The following is a 15,925-nucleotide window of genomic DNA, read 5'->3' on the forward strand; positions in this document are numbered from 1 at the left end:
AATAGACTTTTAGTAAAAAAAATAATGTAACATTTAGTTATTTTTGGGACTAGTCATCTGAGTTTGTGACTTTCTGTGGTCTTCTGCATCATCTTTTGAAAAGACCTTTTTGTCTGGGACTGTGGAAGTCCAGGACACACATGGATTGCCCAAAAGAGCAGTCTGTGTTTCCAGTGTGTCACATTGTCCTGTTGTGTCCCTATGCAATTTACTTATGTCCTTGTCCTTGTCCTCATCCTCTTTAATACTGTCATTGTCATGTTCTGAGTGCAGCCCCTGCCTTTTCTAGCCACAACAACAGCACCTCACCATGAGAGTAATACTAACTGAGATTACCTCTGGAAGTCTTAAAGTACTCTTCTATAGGAGGTAACAACAGAATGTGGTCATCCTCTGGGCTTTTCAGAGCCAAATTAGGTTTTAAAATGTAAGGAGCGGGAATCCTGAACCAGACTTTTTTCTCATGTGATACCTCGCTCTTCCAGGTCACAAGAAGCAGCCCCGACAGCTTGAACATGTGAATTCTTGCACAGGCAAATCTGTATGAAGAATAATATCATAATCCTATGGTATTTCCAGGGCTGTGGAGAGACATGTGGGACTGGAAAAGTGAGTGTGTTTGGCCGGGGGATGAAAAGGCTGCCTGAGCCTGAGCCCTCCTGCTCCTCCGAGCACTTTTGCTGTGCGAGGCCCAGGTGCTTGGGACTCATATGGCATTTTCCAGTGAAACAAAAGATGAAATAATAACTATTATAAAAGAGACAGCAGGCAAACACATAAAGTCTGTGATTTAGAGAAATTAGGTTACTGAGCCTTCTGTCTCTCAAATGTGTGATCTGAAAGAAAAGCGCTGCTCAGTTTTCAGTCATGCATTCCTCTATAAGCACAGGATGTTTAATCTGATTCTCATTTACACACCTGGGCATCCTATAGATTTATAAGATGCCTAAAGGCTACTTCAATAATATGGACAAATCTGACTATAAGTTGCACGCAAAGCAGGGGCTAGTTAACTTCTCGTTCATTTTTTTTTTTCATAGTTCAGCTGAACTGGTGGCTTTTATAAATATTGGATTAGAAGAAACCAAAATGGAGAACTGCTTGTTATTTTAGGGATGTCAAGGCACCTTCACCTAAATATGCTGCTATAAGAATCCTGGGGCCAATGCTGGACTGTGGCTTCTGCAGACTTTCCAGGAACGACACCCAGCTGGGTGAAGGCCAAAGGCAACATCCTCCCAGTCTTCCTGAGGACTGCAACAAGTTATTGCTGCTCTGCACCTTGCCAACACTGCATTTCCCATCTTCTTGTCCATGGGAGCTCAGTGCCCAGGTCTGACAGCAGAGTGGTGGCAGGAGGCAGAAATACCTTGTGCTTGGGAAGCAATGACCTGGCACACCTCAGCCTCTGCTGCTGGAGCTCGTCTCAGGAGGCGAGAGCAGAATTCCACCTCTGCTCCTGCTCACTCAGGCCAATTCGTGTTAAGTGGCACCAAATGAAATCATGAACAGACCACATTTTATGATGGTCTCTGACTACTGACACCATTAACAGGTAGGCTGCAGACCTACTGTCATAGCAAGAGAAATTATAATGAAAGTTTTATTTGGGAGTTGTGTCCTAGAGGTGGCAATGTCTGCATCCTGCTGGCAGTTCACCAAGTACACAGCTTACATGCTACGGTGCATGACACAGAAGGCATGTGGAGTGCAGATCTGATTGTTTGCCGTTGTGATACCTCCAGTCCAAGCCAGAGGATTAAATGTTTCCCTGGCAAAATGTTTAAATTTTATTTTCAGCCAGTTTACATCTGTAAAGTCCTGAGCAATTTGGTCTGATCTTTCAATCAACCTTGTTTTTAGAGGGAGGCTGGACTAAAGACCTCCTGAGGTCCCTTCCAACCTGATTTATTCTTCAACTTTATGCTTCTATAAATTACGAGTCTACAGTACGCATACATAAATATATATGCATTTTAATACACATGTATATAAACAAATGCATATTTATATATGAATATACACACATATTGAAAGCTTTAGGAAGAGTTAAGCAAAAGATTTCTGCACAGATTCCTCTTGGAGGAGTAAATTAGCAAAAAGAAAACAGCAGATCCACATGGACTGACTGACTGAGTGTGAGAGGCAAAGGGGATCTGACCTGATGAGCAGGAGCTCCTTGGGCGAGATGATGGAGCAGCAGGGCTGTCTGCTGCAGAGTCTGGGATTGTGCTCTAGCTTTAGTCTGTGTGTCTATCAGTGGGTATTCTGTGCTGTAAACATGCACCTGGCCTTTAAAGTTTGTGCATATGTAACTGCATTCATATCATTTGTTCATCTGTACTCCATGCAAGCCTTGTAGGACACCGAGCTTCAGAGTTGACTTCTGACAGGACATATTTAAGGCTAAATCCCAGAGCAGGGACCTTTGCAGTGTCCTTGTGCTCAGAAGTAAGGTGACGTCTGCCTGTTGCAGAACATGACTTTTAAGCTCTTTCCTATTTAAGTGGAAGGATTACCAGAGAAATGGCCTGTGAAAGCATTTTCCCACCGCAAAAGTCAGAAGTGTTGAAGAGAAAACAAGAAGGCAAATTTGTGCTTCAATTTCATGACATTTGTATGTGAGTGGGGAGGCAGAGAAGAAAATAAACCTCACAGAGAAATGTAGGGTCAGGCAGGAATAAAAAAATTGTCATAAAGTCCAGTGGGTGAAAGGGGACAAATCAGACCTGACTTTTACAACACTTTTCTCATTTTAAGTGATAATTCTGGTTACCCACAGGAGAGGATGTTGCCTGATATGAGCAAGGTTTGACCATGTAGCCTTTGTCCTGGAGGAGCAGCTAGACCAGGAGCAACAGGCAGAGCACATCTATACAGTTCCCTGTCCCTTTTTCCTAAGCAGTGACACCTCTTTCGCACTGCCTGTGCTAATGTTCCATGTCCTGGCACGTGTCAAATACTGAGGTTCGCTATAGTAGCTGTGGGCAATGATAATACTGCTTTTCTATTTCATTCTGGTGGCTTAAAGGAGTTAAAGAAATTAGTGGAGCTGGTTTCTGCTTATGCCTCCCCATCTCTCAGAGGGAAGGGGATTTCTAGATGCTTGGAGCTCTGCCTTGTTTTGGTGCTCATCCCTGGATCACAGACCTCTCAAGAGCCCCCTGTACACTCCTCTCCACCAAGAAGTGTCTGGGCACCTGTGAGAATTTGAGTTTACTCCGTGCTCTCTCCTGTGGAGCCCTTTGCTTTTGTTCAGCACTTCTTTGTTGTTCTGGTAATACAAGCTAACAGCCTCTTGAACCAGCATCTCTCTATCGGCAGAAGAGCATCATGATTCAGAACATCAAGTGCTGCACTTGTGCCCTTAGGAGGGAACAAAGAGCATAGGAAGATCAAGTAGATAAACCAGCCTACATCTCTTTGAAAGTCCAAACAGGCAGAGAAGGAGTGAGTATGTTTATCCATGGGCTGGGCTTTGTGTTCTCAGGTCCTGCTGTGGGAACTGGGGATTGGGCATACACAGTTTATATGGAAAATAAGCTGTATAATAATAAATTATGGCTGTATAATAATAATATACATCTGTATAATAATAAATTACAGAAAATATTCAGGATCTCGTATTTGTCACATGCATCTTATTGACTTGCAAGAAAAATAAGTGCTGAGTATATCTTACAAACAACAAGGAATGAAATCTCAGCGTGGCTTTGTGCCACATTTCAGTTCCGTGGAGTTATTTCAATTTAAGGAAAAGGAAGAAATAAGTAGGACCCCAGAGATATTCGTGAAATACCTGTCACACAGCATGTCAGTGGTAGCAGTGGCATGGGAGTGCACAGCTCCTGACCAGTCCTATTCTCCAATCAGCTATTAGCTGATGCTGAGTATTCCTCTACAGATCCCATTATTGCTGTGCCTGAGAGGCTTACCTCGGGCTTTCAGCTAAACAGTAAGTGGGAATCTCAGTTGCTCTAAGCTCCTTCTGTAGTCATTTGAAAGAGATATAGGGGCAAATCATATTTCATGTGGGCCGAATCTCCCTCTGTGAGTGCTGATCCTCACCGAAACTTATAATTGGAGAATGACTAAAACTAGTTAAAGTGTGGAAGTTTAAAAAGTGTCTAAAATTGCACAGTCTCACACCAATCATATAATTGCAACCTGTCATTTGCCCAGACCGGTGTGTTTGAAATGCACCATCACATTGGGAAGCAAGAACATATTCAGTGACTCTTAAATGTCAGATATTGTCATGTTAAGTTGCAAGGTGATACCTGCTGCAGGTTTATGCATGTGAGGCTCATCTATCTGTACCTGTTGTTTTCAGCACAGGAGACATTTCTTAAATAGTTATTTGTGGGTGAGCAAACACGGTTATCACTTTTGTTCTGTTTATTGCCTGATTCCTTGTGGTGGGTGTGCATTAACCTGTTTTAAAGAAGTGAGAAAAACTGCAATCTTATTTGGCTGTAGTGTAGCTGATGGGGCTGGTAGCATCCATGCCAGCCTCTCTCTGCACTGATCATTTGATCGTTGACCAAATATAGCATGCAGGAGGATCCTGAAATTGCGTTAACGACACACCCAGAGACTTTCTTCAACCAGAAAAGAGCAAAGGTGAATTCTTGGTATCATGGAAATTAATGACAAAACTTGCGTGGATTGAAATTTCACTCCTTACTGAAAAGAAGTCTTTGGAAACTTGCTGATTCTTTCACTACTTGAAAATCAGTCATCTGGTTTCAAAAACTGCAGACATTAAAAACATGGATTCACATTATAATGTGAGAACTGATAAAAAAGAAAAAGGAGATGAGCAAACCATGTTCTAAGCTAGCAATAATACATATGGAACAGGGTCATTAGAAAATAACTCACTGGGATTTTAACATTTTAATTTGGATATGAAAATTAATAGAAACCAAAGCTCTTCAGAGTTTCAAAGACTTCCATGTTGACTTTTAAAATATTTCACTTGATTCCAAATAGTCTTCTGTTTCCAAAGTTGCAAAATGATAGATTTTGAATTATTGTTATTTTTTATTTAGCTTGGACAGCTTCAACTTCTAATTCATAAGAAGTATAAAATATATTTTAGTCAAAATTAAAATGAAAATTTCTGACTGCATATAAATGAATTTTTGCCTGGAGTTTTGGTCAATCACAAACATGGATGTAGATATTTTGACTTTATTTCTAAATGCTGAGTGGGAAAATTCTTGGGTGTTAAAGAAGTGCATGACAGAAAAATTATAAGCAATTATGTACTGTAACCAAGATTGTTTAGCAACAGACTAAAGCTTAACTCTTTTAAGAAGGTATGCATTTAAACTCACTAAAATGCCAGAGAATGTTTCAAAATTATAAACACTTAAGTTACTTAATTGACTGAATGTACTGAATGGGTAGGCTGCTACTATCCTAATTGTCTCTGGCAGGGGCAGAACTGCTTAGGCATTGCTCACCACTGCCATCCCTTCTAATCAATCTGCTAGTACCTAGCTCCTGTAAATGGTGGTGCTCCTAAATCCCTTTTGTTTCAGCAACTTCAGGACATTCAAGTATCTTTGAGGATAAATGTAAGCAAATAAGAAAATATTTCCTATGTATTGTGTGGTATGGAAGGGGAGGAGAAATTGTGGTTACTTATTTTCCATAAGGTCTAAAAGGTTGATTCTTTAGTCTAAAGACTATTCCTTAGTCTAAGGTCTAAAAGATTGTCCCTTGCTGTATTCTTTGACACATGAAGTTAATAAATGAATGAAATACATTTACAGTACTTCACATGGTATATGTACATTGGCTATGCATCTATATATGAGATGGTATGCAACTATTCTTTCTCATATAGCAGTCTTTAGGAGTAGACAAAACATAAGCATCATATTGTTTGGGCCAGTTGTTGCTGTGCCTTGCATGCAACACTCAAATGAGGGTTTTGAAACATCATTACCAGATCACCCAATCCCTCTCCACAACTCACCTGTGAACCTTTAATCTAGCTTTATGTACTTGGTCATAAAGCTTAAAGACCATGGAGATCTATAACATAGGTAATGGCTCTGTCCCACATACTTAAATATTTTATAATGATCTGATTCTATGGCAGGAATTGTTGTTTTACTGTTGCAAGGACATTGGTCAACTATTATGTAAATTCTCATAACAAATGAGGAAGAGAAGGCCAACTCTTGGCATAGGCATAGCAGGCTGTTGCCCAGCTTAGCAGGTGGTGAAATGGTCACTGGCCTGCAGACATGCCTAGAAAAAGCCAAATTGGCTATGAATGAAACGGAGGTTGGTGTACAGAAGTGTAGAGGATGGAGAGTAACTTTTCCAAGACCAGCTGTTACCACCTCCACCTCTTCCTTCTGCTGGAAGCTGCAAGAAACCTATTTTCTTTTTTTAGGGTCCTCATCATGCTCCCTATCTCTCTTTCTCTCCTGTGACAGGAGTGGTCCTGACTGGATATGGCCCTGGCTTGAACTCTGATATTAGGGGCTACTGGGAATTCAGCTGGCTTTTACTGTGACCAATGAACATTTCATTAATTACAATGACATTCTGTACGTACTGAAAGCGTAGTTATTACCTGTAAAGTTCACTTTCAAGAGGTAATCTTTGTACAGCTTCTTGCCATCCAGATGCTTCATGGCATCACAGAGCTTGGTGGTGTTTGGACACAGAGTCCGCTGCATTTTATGCAATGCATGGGCCATCGCGTACACAGCATTCACAACAAACATGATCTTGGATTCTTGCTCATAATTGGAACTGTTGATGGTGAAGTGCTTGTCACAAGTCTTTTTATGTGGTTTTCGGTTCTGGAGATTACACTGGAATTTTTGCTCCCAGAAGTCCTTGAACCAGGGGTTACGCCTGTTATTGTAAGGACTGAGGCTTTGGAAATACCTGTCAAACTCTTTAACTGGATGGGAAGCAAGTTCCAGGGTTATTGCCCCAGAAGCTATGTGCTCATTACCTTTGACAATACTTTCTTGTGCTCCCCATCCATCACTGGCAATCCAAGTAAAGGAAACGTTGAAGCGGTTGGCAGCTGCAATGAGCTCCCGAGAGTCATCGCCTCGCATAAAGAGCACCACCACTCTGGCATTGGGCTTCTGGAGCAACTCTCTGATCACGCCGTCGTAGGATTTCCTGATGTTGGACCGTCCCACTTTCTCGGAGGTGGCAATGCAGATGTTGCGGAGGCGAGCTTCCTGCTCGAAGGCTTCGATCCCTGTCTCCCCGTAGTCTCCTTCCGAGGCAACCGTTGACACGTAGGTCCAGTTGAAGAACCGCAGGATCTCAGCCATGGCTTTTGCTTGGTAGAAGTCGGGCGGCACCGTCCGTGCGAAATAGTCGTAGCGGGATTTGTCGCTCAGCTTGGCACTGGTGGAGGCATAGCTTATCTGGGGGATCTGGAAGAGTCTGAGCAAATTTGCCACCTGGAAGGAAGGACAAGAACATGGAATTTTAAAGGTGATATTTATAAAAACATATAGAAAAATCTAGGGAAAGGCAGAAAATAGTGGTTTTTAATAAGAGGTGTTGGGACAATCAAAGATTAAGGATGTTGATAGAGGATGTTGATAACATTCTCCAGTGAGAGCAGTGCACTGTGGATGTGCAGAATAGCTGTTCTGCTGCCCACCTAATTCCCAGAATCCTTCTGGGACTACAATGGCTATTTTACTTCTGTCAAACTGAGTCTGTTTAAACCAACAGAGAATTTAACAAAAATGGCTGATATATTCAGGCTCATCCTGTGCTCTTTACTAAGGTCTGGGGATTTGCGTGCCTTTTCTTCTTCATAATGTGGTTCTTCTTCTCCAAGAGTCAAGGTAGTTGATAACCAGATGCCCGTAAAATATGCAAATTTTATGCAAATATCACAGATACACATGTACAAGCCTCCTCTTTCACAGAGTTTTCTGACCTCACTTATTCATAGTACCCACTTCTCCCACTTACTTTTTTTTAACCCTGATTTCTGAACTGTTCTGACTGCTGTCCTCCTGAGATGGCAAATATCTTGCATGCTAGTACTCCTCTTGAGCTGCACAATGTCATCAACGGTTTTTCACAAATAATAAAACCTTCTAAAAATCTCTAATTGCCCTTGTGTAATTTATATCGTCCAAATTATTCTTTTTTATATGTCCCTTGTTTAACCATTCCCAGATCTACTTTGTTATTCTCATAGCACTCAAGCCCCTGGAAATTAATGAAAAAAAGCTGTGGCATTTTTTCCCTATATTTGCTTCTTAAATGACAAAGGGAAGATTTTGGAGGTCTGCTCTCGGTGCATGGAAATTGTGTCCAGTAAATTAAATTTAAAGCTAATTTTGGAGTACAGCCTGACAAAATCATTTGAAAAGCAATAGTATACTTGAGATTCTGAAAGGAAGCATTAAAAATTGCCCAATCATTTAATTTTTCACTTTTCCCCCAAATATTTCCCTGACCACAGACTACAGAATTCAAAGGCAAAGGACTTTTTTTTTTTTTGGTGAAAAAAGTTTATGAAACAAGACAATTTTTAAACACTAATGCGTCAGTAGCAACACAGACAATGGTAAAAACAACCCAAATAATTTTATTGCTTTTCAGTGACCCATATCTCTTGGGATTTTATGGAGTTAGATTTTCTTTTCTTTAATGCAGACACTGAACCAGCCAACCTTTTGCTGTGGCTTAGATTCCCACTGAACCCTGGTGCTGTCTGGACCAGCATCTGTTGCCTTTCCATATGTGCCCGGTGACTTCCACAACCCCCTGGGCTGTCTGAAACATGGGACCTAGGGACACTCTGTCCTCCTGTCCGTCTGGGACACCAGCAAGAAGCTGGCGTTTTAGGTCTCTAGATGTCTGTATGTGGGGAGCTGAGCCATGCCGTGGTAAAAAAGACATCTGGGAGTAGTTTGCTTTAGTTTAAATGAAAGTAAAGCCTTGTCTATACTGCTTGGATGGCGTGTCCTGATGGGAAGCTTGGGGTAATGCCCTGTGGTGTTGCCTAAGGGTGTAGGTACACGGCTGGGAAATGTTGTGGCTGAACAAGTTACTGTCCTTCAGAAAACAGCTGTTGCATTCCTAACCACCCTGCCAAATGGTAACATGCATTAAAATGCTTTTTTTTTTTTTTTTCTTTTTGTCTTTTTTTTTCCTGGAACTGAGGGATTTGATTTTCATTGTGGTCATTTAAACTAACAGACATAAAGCAATGGGTTGGGCTGAGAGTCTTGTTTTGTCACCAGGGTGCAATGGATGGTCTGGGAGCATCATTCAGCCTCTGTGGCTCTGTAACTTTTGATTGCATCCATATATTCACATGTTCACATCAGCTAACTCAAAAAGAGCACTTTGATTTGGTGATAAGAATGTCCTCAGTGTAGCTATTCCAGAACATTTCTTGCAGAACTGTGTGGGCTGGTATTGCTATTCTTGTCTCAGTTTATTCTAGCAGGAATTATTTTATTTGAGCTAGACCATAACAAGGATACGCACACATATCATTCTGCAGTTTTTTCCCCCAATTTGTCTAAAAAAGAATTCAATTTTCTACCTAAAGTGGTGTTATTTAGTGTGTATAAGCCTTCAGCACCCCCGAAAAGATAGTCCTAAAAAAGATAGCAGTTTTTCTATTTTTATTTATTATTATTTATTTATTAGTTAGTTTAGTTTAGTTCACACAACAAAACTACCCCAATACAGGGAAACAGAACTACTTCCTGATTTCATATGAGGCTGTGTGCCATGAAGGTCATTATACTTTCAGGGCCACTGCATACTGCTTGCAATTCTGCTTCCTGTGCTACAGGGAGAAGTAAGCTTTCCTAATGCAATGTTGTTTGCTGCAATGCTCTTTAGGGCTGTCTGGATAGTAGGTTCTTCCATAGCCAAATAAAAAATAAATAAAATAAAGAGCCTGATTAATCACAGAGGATAGTGACCCAGAGCTACAACTGATGATGGAGCTCAGGTAAGCTGTATCTGGTATTAATTCAGATCAAGAAACTCCTCTGGAAATTTTGATATTTTTTTTTTCCCTGCAATATTTTAACATTTTGATTTTAAGGACTGATTTTTCAAAAGAGCCCTGGTCACAGGTTTTTTGGTGACGCAGCCAGTTCCAGAACGGTCCCACCTTTCCAGCCATTTCCATGCTGATCTGAACTTCTGATTCTGAAAATCAGACCCAGATAAAATGACTAGCAAGATAAAGACAGAGGCAACAGGTTCAGAGGAGAGCTGATGCCTAAGGCTATGTCTATTCTGCAGAGTATCGTTGTAGTACAGGACAGCATAATATGAACTAGAATTACCTGTACTAAGCCTGAACCACTGCAGGCATACCTACCCTGTAGCTCCACGTTGCCTCGGGTTGCGTGCTACAGAACTGCAGTGCACATCTAGCTTTTGTTAAGTGAAATAATCAATTTTGGCAAACCTCCAGGCAGCAATTTAATCAACCCATGGTGCATGAAATGCATGCGTTGGCATTTAAGTAAGCAATAGTAGCTTTCATATATATGTGTATAATATATATATTGATGTTGAAAAACTGGTGGGTTTTGCAGATGCTTAGCACCTTTGAAAATAAGGCTGGATCTCTGTAGCTGCAATCTTAAAGCAACTGATTTGTGCAGTTTGCTGTGAACAAAGCATGCTGATACAGTCAGCTTCCAGAGTGATGGGAAAACTTTATGTTATCATGCTGCTGGATTTATTAATATGGATGCTCTCCTGTGTTAATACATCCACTGCCCAAGCAAATATGGTTGTTCAACCAGCTGTCATAAGGAACTGCCCAACATGTGCAGGGCAGAAAGTCCAGTGGGATCCATGTCCCTTGGTAGGAACAGGCTGTGTTGGAGCCGCATCTATATCATGGTAAATTGTCAGTGTATTTTATAGCACTGAATATGGCTTCATGATAACTGCCTGCAAGGGGCAGTGAATTAGGTACAGCACTCAAGCACATGAATCTGGTTTCCCAGCGTATTTCCAGCCATTCCATAGTCCTGATGATAGATGGCATCAGGTAGGTAACATCCATGTGTATAAGAAACCTTGGTTTGTCTTCTGATTTTTTGAAGGAGATTTGTTGAATCTCATCGAGCACTTTGCCTATCCTGTGTAGGACCTTTTTTTTTTTTTTTTCTTTTTCTTTTTTTTTTTTTTTCCGGTAATAAGATTTATTCCATTGTTTCTGGTTAAAAATCCCCATCGTCTTAACAGCCCAGAGACTGCTACATGGGCTGCTTGAATGTGTGTAGGTTTGAGGAACACATAATACACTTTGGAAAAAAGAAAAAAATCTCATAAATGTGAGAACAGATAAGGTTTCTTTGACACAATACACAAGTGTGCATCACACACTGGTTGGACAGAGGAGTGCCCTTGTTACATCACAGTGCTCTGCACTTCTGAAACATTTTCCACGTGAGAATCTCATGGTACTTAACATGGCTTAATGAATCTAATTTCACAGAACTCCTTTGAGACAGAGAAGTACTGCTGTTGTTGTTTTGAACAGACAGTAAATTAGGCTGCTGAGCAGAATGGGAGAGAGGTAAAGGAGGACTGTCTCCACTGAGAAACTGGAGAAATCCCTGTCCCAGTAAGCTGCAATCTGTCCTAAAAGACAGACGGCAGAGATTCACTTACTGCCTTTGGTTTCCCCCCAGAAATCTTTGTATTCCTGAGGATAAGTTGCTGGCCCAGTTTCCTGCAGTGAGAGCATGGCAAAGCCATGTCTCAAGGATTTGCTAATGGCTAGATCATTGCTGTAACCCATGAGCTGATCTCCTGCTTTGAAGAAATGTGTACTGCTGCGAGTGTTTATTGCATCTAATTTCTAAATTATGGTAATTAGAGTGCTTTTTATTTATTTTATTTTATTTTATTTTATTTTATTTTATTTTATTTTATTTTATTTTATTTTATTTTATTTTATTTTATTTTATTTTATTTTATTTTATTTTATTTTATTTTATTTTATTTTATTTTATTCTATTCTATTTTATTCTATTTTATTTTATTTTATTTTATTTTATCATTTTATTTTATTTTATTTTACTTTATTTTATTCTTTGGGCAGTTGCAGGTCAAACTATAGCTAAAACATTTATTAAAATGTAAATATTTTTTATCTTATCTGAATTTTCCCTTTTTTCAAAAAATATATCACCCAAATGAAAGCAGAAAGTGCAATTCTAGAAAGGCAGGAGGGGAACATTGTTTCTGAATGGGCTGAAGAGTGGTTGTATGATAAGTGGTGGGCATAAACCTAGTGCAAAAATAAACCATGTACCTCTATCTAGTCAACTGCCTACACTGGCCTTTATCACCGAAACACAGAATTGTAGGGGTTGGAAGGGACCTCCAGAGATCATCGGGGCCAACCCCCCTGCCAAAGCAGGTTCCCTAGAGCAGGTTGCCCAGGTAGGCGTCCAGACGGGCCTTGAATATCTCCAGAGAAGGAGACTCCACAACCTCCCTGGGCAGCCTGTCCCAGGGCTCCGTCACCCTCACCGTGAAGAAGTTCTTTCGCATGTTGGGGCGGAACTTCCTGGGCTCCATTTTGTGGCCATTGCCCCTTGTCCTGTCCCCACAAACCACTGAAAAGAGTTGGCCAAATCCGTCTGTCTCCCACACTTCAGGTATTTGTAAACATTGATGAGATCCCCTCTCAGTCTTCTCTTCTCCAGGCTGAACAGACCCAGGTCTCTCAGCCTCTCCTCACAGGGAAGATGCTCCAGGCCCCGTATCATCTTTGTGTCCCTCTGCTGGACTCTTTCCAGGAGATCCCTGTCTTTTTGTACCGGGGAGCCCAGAACTGGACACAGAAATACATTTATACACTCCCCATACTCCTAGCTCCTCTCTTGTAAATTTTGTGTCTAGTTAGAACATCTTTTCTTTCAATTCATAACCATTTTCTTCCATCTTCTTGTCACGCATCTCGGTAAAGACCCAGTAAGACTCAGTAATAGGCTTTGTTTTCTTGAGGACCAACCCTTACTTACATAAAGGCTGATATCAGGTTCCCTAAAAGCCTTCTCTTCTCCAGGCTAAACACACCTAGTTCCCTCTTTTTATTTATTTATTTATTTATTTGTAGCATATGTGCTTCAGACTCTCCTTCCCCTCATCCTCCCTTATTTATTAAATCTTTCTCTTATTGAGGGACCAAAAGTTAGTCATAGTATTCCAGATATCATCTAATGTGAACAAAAGGGAATAATAATTTCCATCTATCTACTGGCTGTGTTTCTGCAGGTATAGCCAAGTACACAGCAAGCCTCGCTGACAGATTGCACTGTCAGCAATAAATATGAATGGTACTGAAGAGATCATAGACATCTAGGTTGGAAAAGTCCGTCAACATCGAGTCCAACTATCAGCCTGACCTACTGAGTCCCATCACTAAACCATGTCCCCACTTCATATCCTCCTGGATTACCTGAATTAGCCCATTTCTCACCATACCTGAATTGCTGCAAGGAAAGGTTAATGTTCATGGCCTCTACCACAACTTTTCCTGTCCTTTCGGGATTCAGTAGGCTCAAAGATATGGCTCTCACCTTGGGGATGGTGTGACGCATCCAGATCAAAACTTTTTAAGCCTTGCTAAAGCATTTCATAGTCCTATTTCCTTCTTGTGCTAAGTGTGGGCAGTGCACACGGTACCACAACATGCTCTAACAGGCTATAACACCCAGGAAGGGGATCCCAGCAGCTAAAAAAAACATTGCAGGTGCAACTCGATGCACAGATTTTCAGCACTAGATAGAGGACAGACAAGGTGGTGATCTCCTTTAGCATAACAGCCTGGGAGCTCACCCTGCTGAGGTCAGTAGACAGGAACTAAGCCAGAAGCATTGAACTTATTTAGGAGTGCCAGCCCAGCTTGTACTTTGTGTAATCTTCTGGCACGTTGCAGGACTGAGGCAGTAATTTTCATCAGCTTCCTCTCTTTTTGGTATCAAGATAGCTGTTTATTTGTGTTTGTATTGTCCTTCCAAATAATAAATAACTCAGGAAAAAAAAATTACCAAACATATGTATATATAAATTGATTAACAGGAGAGGGGAGAAGAAAGCAGTATTTTCAGCCTAGCTCTTCTCCTGAAAATTTTGCCAAGAAAGATGGAAAAATGTAGCTCAGTATTTGTAGAGGACTCAATAGCTGTCACATCTAGAGAAGCACTGTTTGAACACTGAAATACTCACATCTATGAAATGAAACACCAGAAACTGGGAGAACTCTGACAGAATGATATCTAGGATTTCTGTGTAGGAGCCAGCAATTTCTTTTTATATGCATATCCTGTGTAATCAAAACTAAACCAAAAAGGACATGCAGAGAAATGTCATACTCTGAGAGCAGAATTGTTTGGAAATCTTTTTAATGTTGTTGTTGTTTTTTCTGCAGGGGACAGCACAATGAACTCCCACGTATGCACTCTGCCTCCATGCAGCATTAATTGTTGAAGCTAAGTATAAGCTTAGAGCTAAGCTGGCACACAGAGAAGAGACCTGTGCAGAAGACCTTGCTTTGTGCATGGGGAGTGAGACTCCTACTCTGAGACTTCCTAAATCTGACTACGAGTGACCCATGCCACGTTTACGCCTGCTGACAGGCTTTGAAAAAAAGGAATAAAACTGCAGTTGACGGTTCTAAAAGCATGAAATAGTTCCTGAAGTTAAAAGAGCCATCATTGATAAATATGGTTGTTTCAGACTCATTAACTGCTGCATAAGTCCTCATTAGAAGGGACAGAATGAGTGTGGGTGGTGCCAAGATGTCCCTAGCTAGTTCCTATTCTTGGACAGTTTCTCTTGTAGTTACATCCTTTCTCACTTGGAACACGATAGGGCTCCCTTCTCCTTACCTGTGAGCTCAGGGGATGGCTACCCACCCCTGTAAAATCATATAATTTCCATGTGGCAAGAAGAGAAAATGCTCACAGAGAAGGAAAAAAAAAATCCCAAACAAACAAGCAAACCAAACTGCAAAAGCATCAGTTAGCTTGAGATTTTCAAAGAAACCAGCCAGAAGGAGGTATACCTAGATTTCTTTGAAGCCTTTAGGAAACACGTGTCCTATGCTGTTTGGGCACTTTGAAAACCTCAACCTAGTGGATGCTCAGCTTCTGAATGTGGAACAGAAACAAAGAGACGAACAAACAGCAAGGACCTGGCTGTGGGGTAGAGGAGGGAGGCAAAGAACTGAGATGAAAGGGGGAAGGAACTTGAAGTCCAAGAAGTCAGAAAGAACATATGTAACTAAATATTAGTGGCAGATGGCCCATCTCACAGAATAGACCTTTCAGTAAGGATCTGGTTAATGTTATAAACCCCAAAATTACCTGAGGCTGTTGCACAGTTCAATGCAAAACTCTTCTACACAGCACAACACAAATGGCATTTATGCTCTGTGCTTGTGCTCTATGCCTTGGTGAACCCCGACAGCCCCTCACACTTGTATCTTGTCCATTTCTCTATGGGGTATCCCTATTGCAGGGGGGCAGGACCACTTATTTTACAGCGTCTTCTTGCATGTAGTCCTTCTAAGAGGATTTTGCATTTGTTTCAGTGGGCATGGAAATCACAGGCTGTTGTTTAGGCTCTGTGGATGGAAGATGGTTAATTCCTGGAGAACGGAAAATGTAGGTGGTTAGTTTTCAGGCTCAACAAGCCCTTGGCCAACTTGTGTGACTAAAGAGAAATGACAGCCAGGAAAAGATTGCCAGTAAATGAGTACATACGCCAAATTCCACACCAGATGGTCACTCACTCAGAGAGACCTTAGCTTTTGTCATAGCAGTAGTGTAACTTTAAACCTTCTCCAATGTTTGTTGCTATGGTTTAGTTGAGACACAGAGAGGAATTCAAGAGAAGTCATGTGGAC

At 41.1% G+C, this 15,925-nt stretch overlaps 1 protein-coding gene across 5 annotated transcripts in view; it reads right to left on the reverse strand.

Annotated features, from left to right (window-relative positions):
• Nucleotides 1–15,925, reverse strand: part of GRM3 (glutamate metabotropic receptor 3) — a 106,420-nt gene that overhangs the window by 25,221 nt on the left and 65,274 nt on the right. For all 5 annotated transcript variants that reach the window (XM_080555367.1, XM_080555366.1, XM_080555365.1 and 2 more), the window contains one exon: nt 6,599–7,454. In XM_080555367.1, coding sequence (XP_080411493.1) covers nt 6,599–7,454 — 856 coding nt within the window. The remainder of the gene's footprint in view (nt 1–6,598; nt 7,455–15,925) is intronic.

This window comes from Anser brachyrhynchus (assembly GCF_964034855.1).
Source record: "Anser brachyrhynchus genome assembly, chromosome: 1".
NCBI lineage: Eukaryota > Metazoa > Chordata > Aves > Anseriformes > Anatidae > Anser > Anser brachyrhynchus.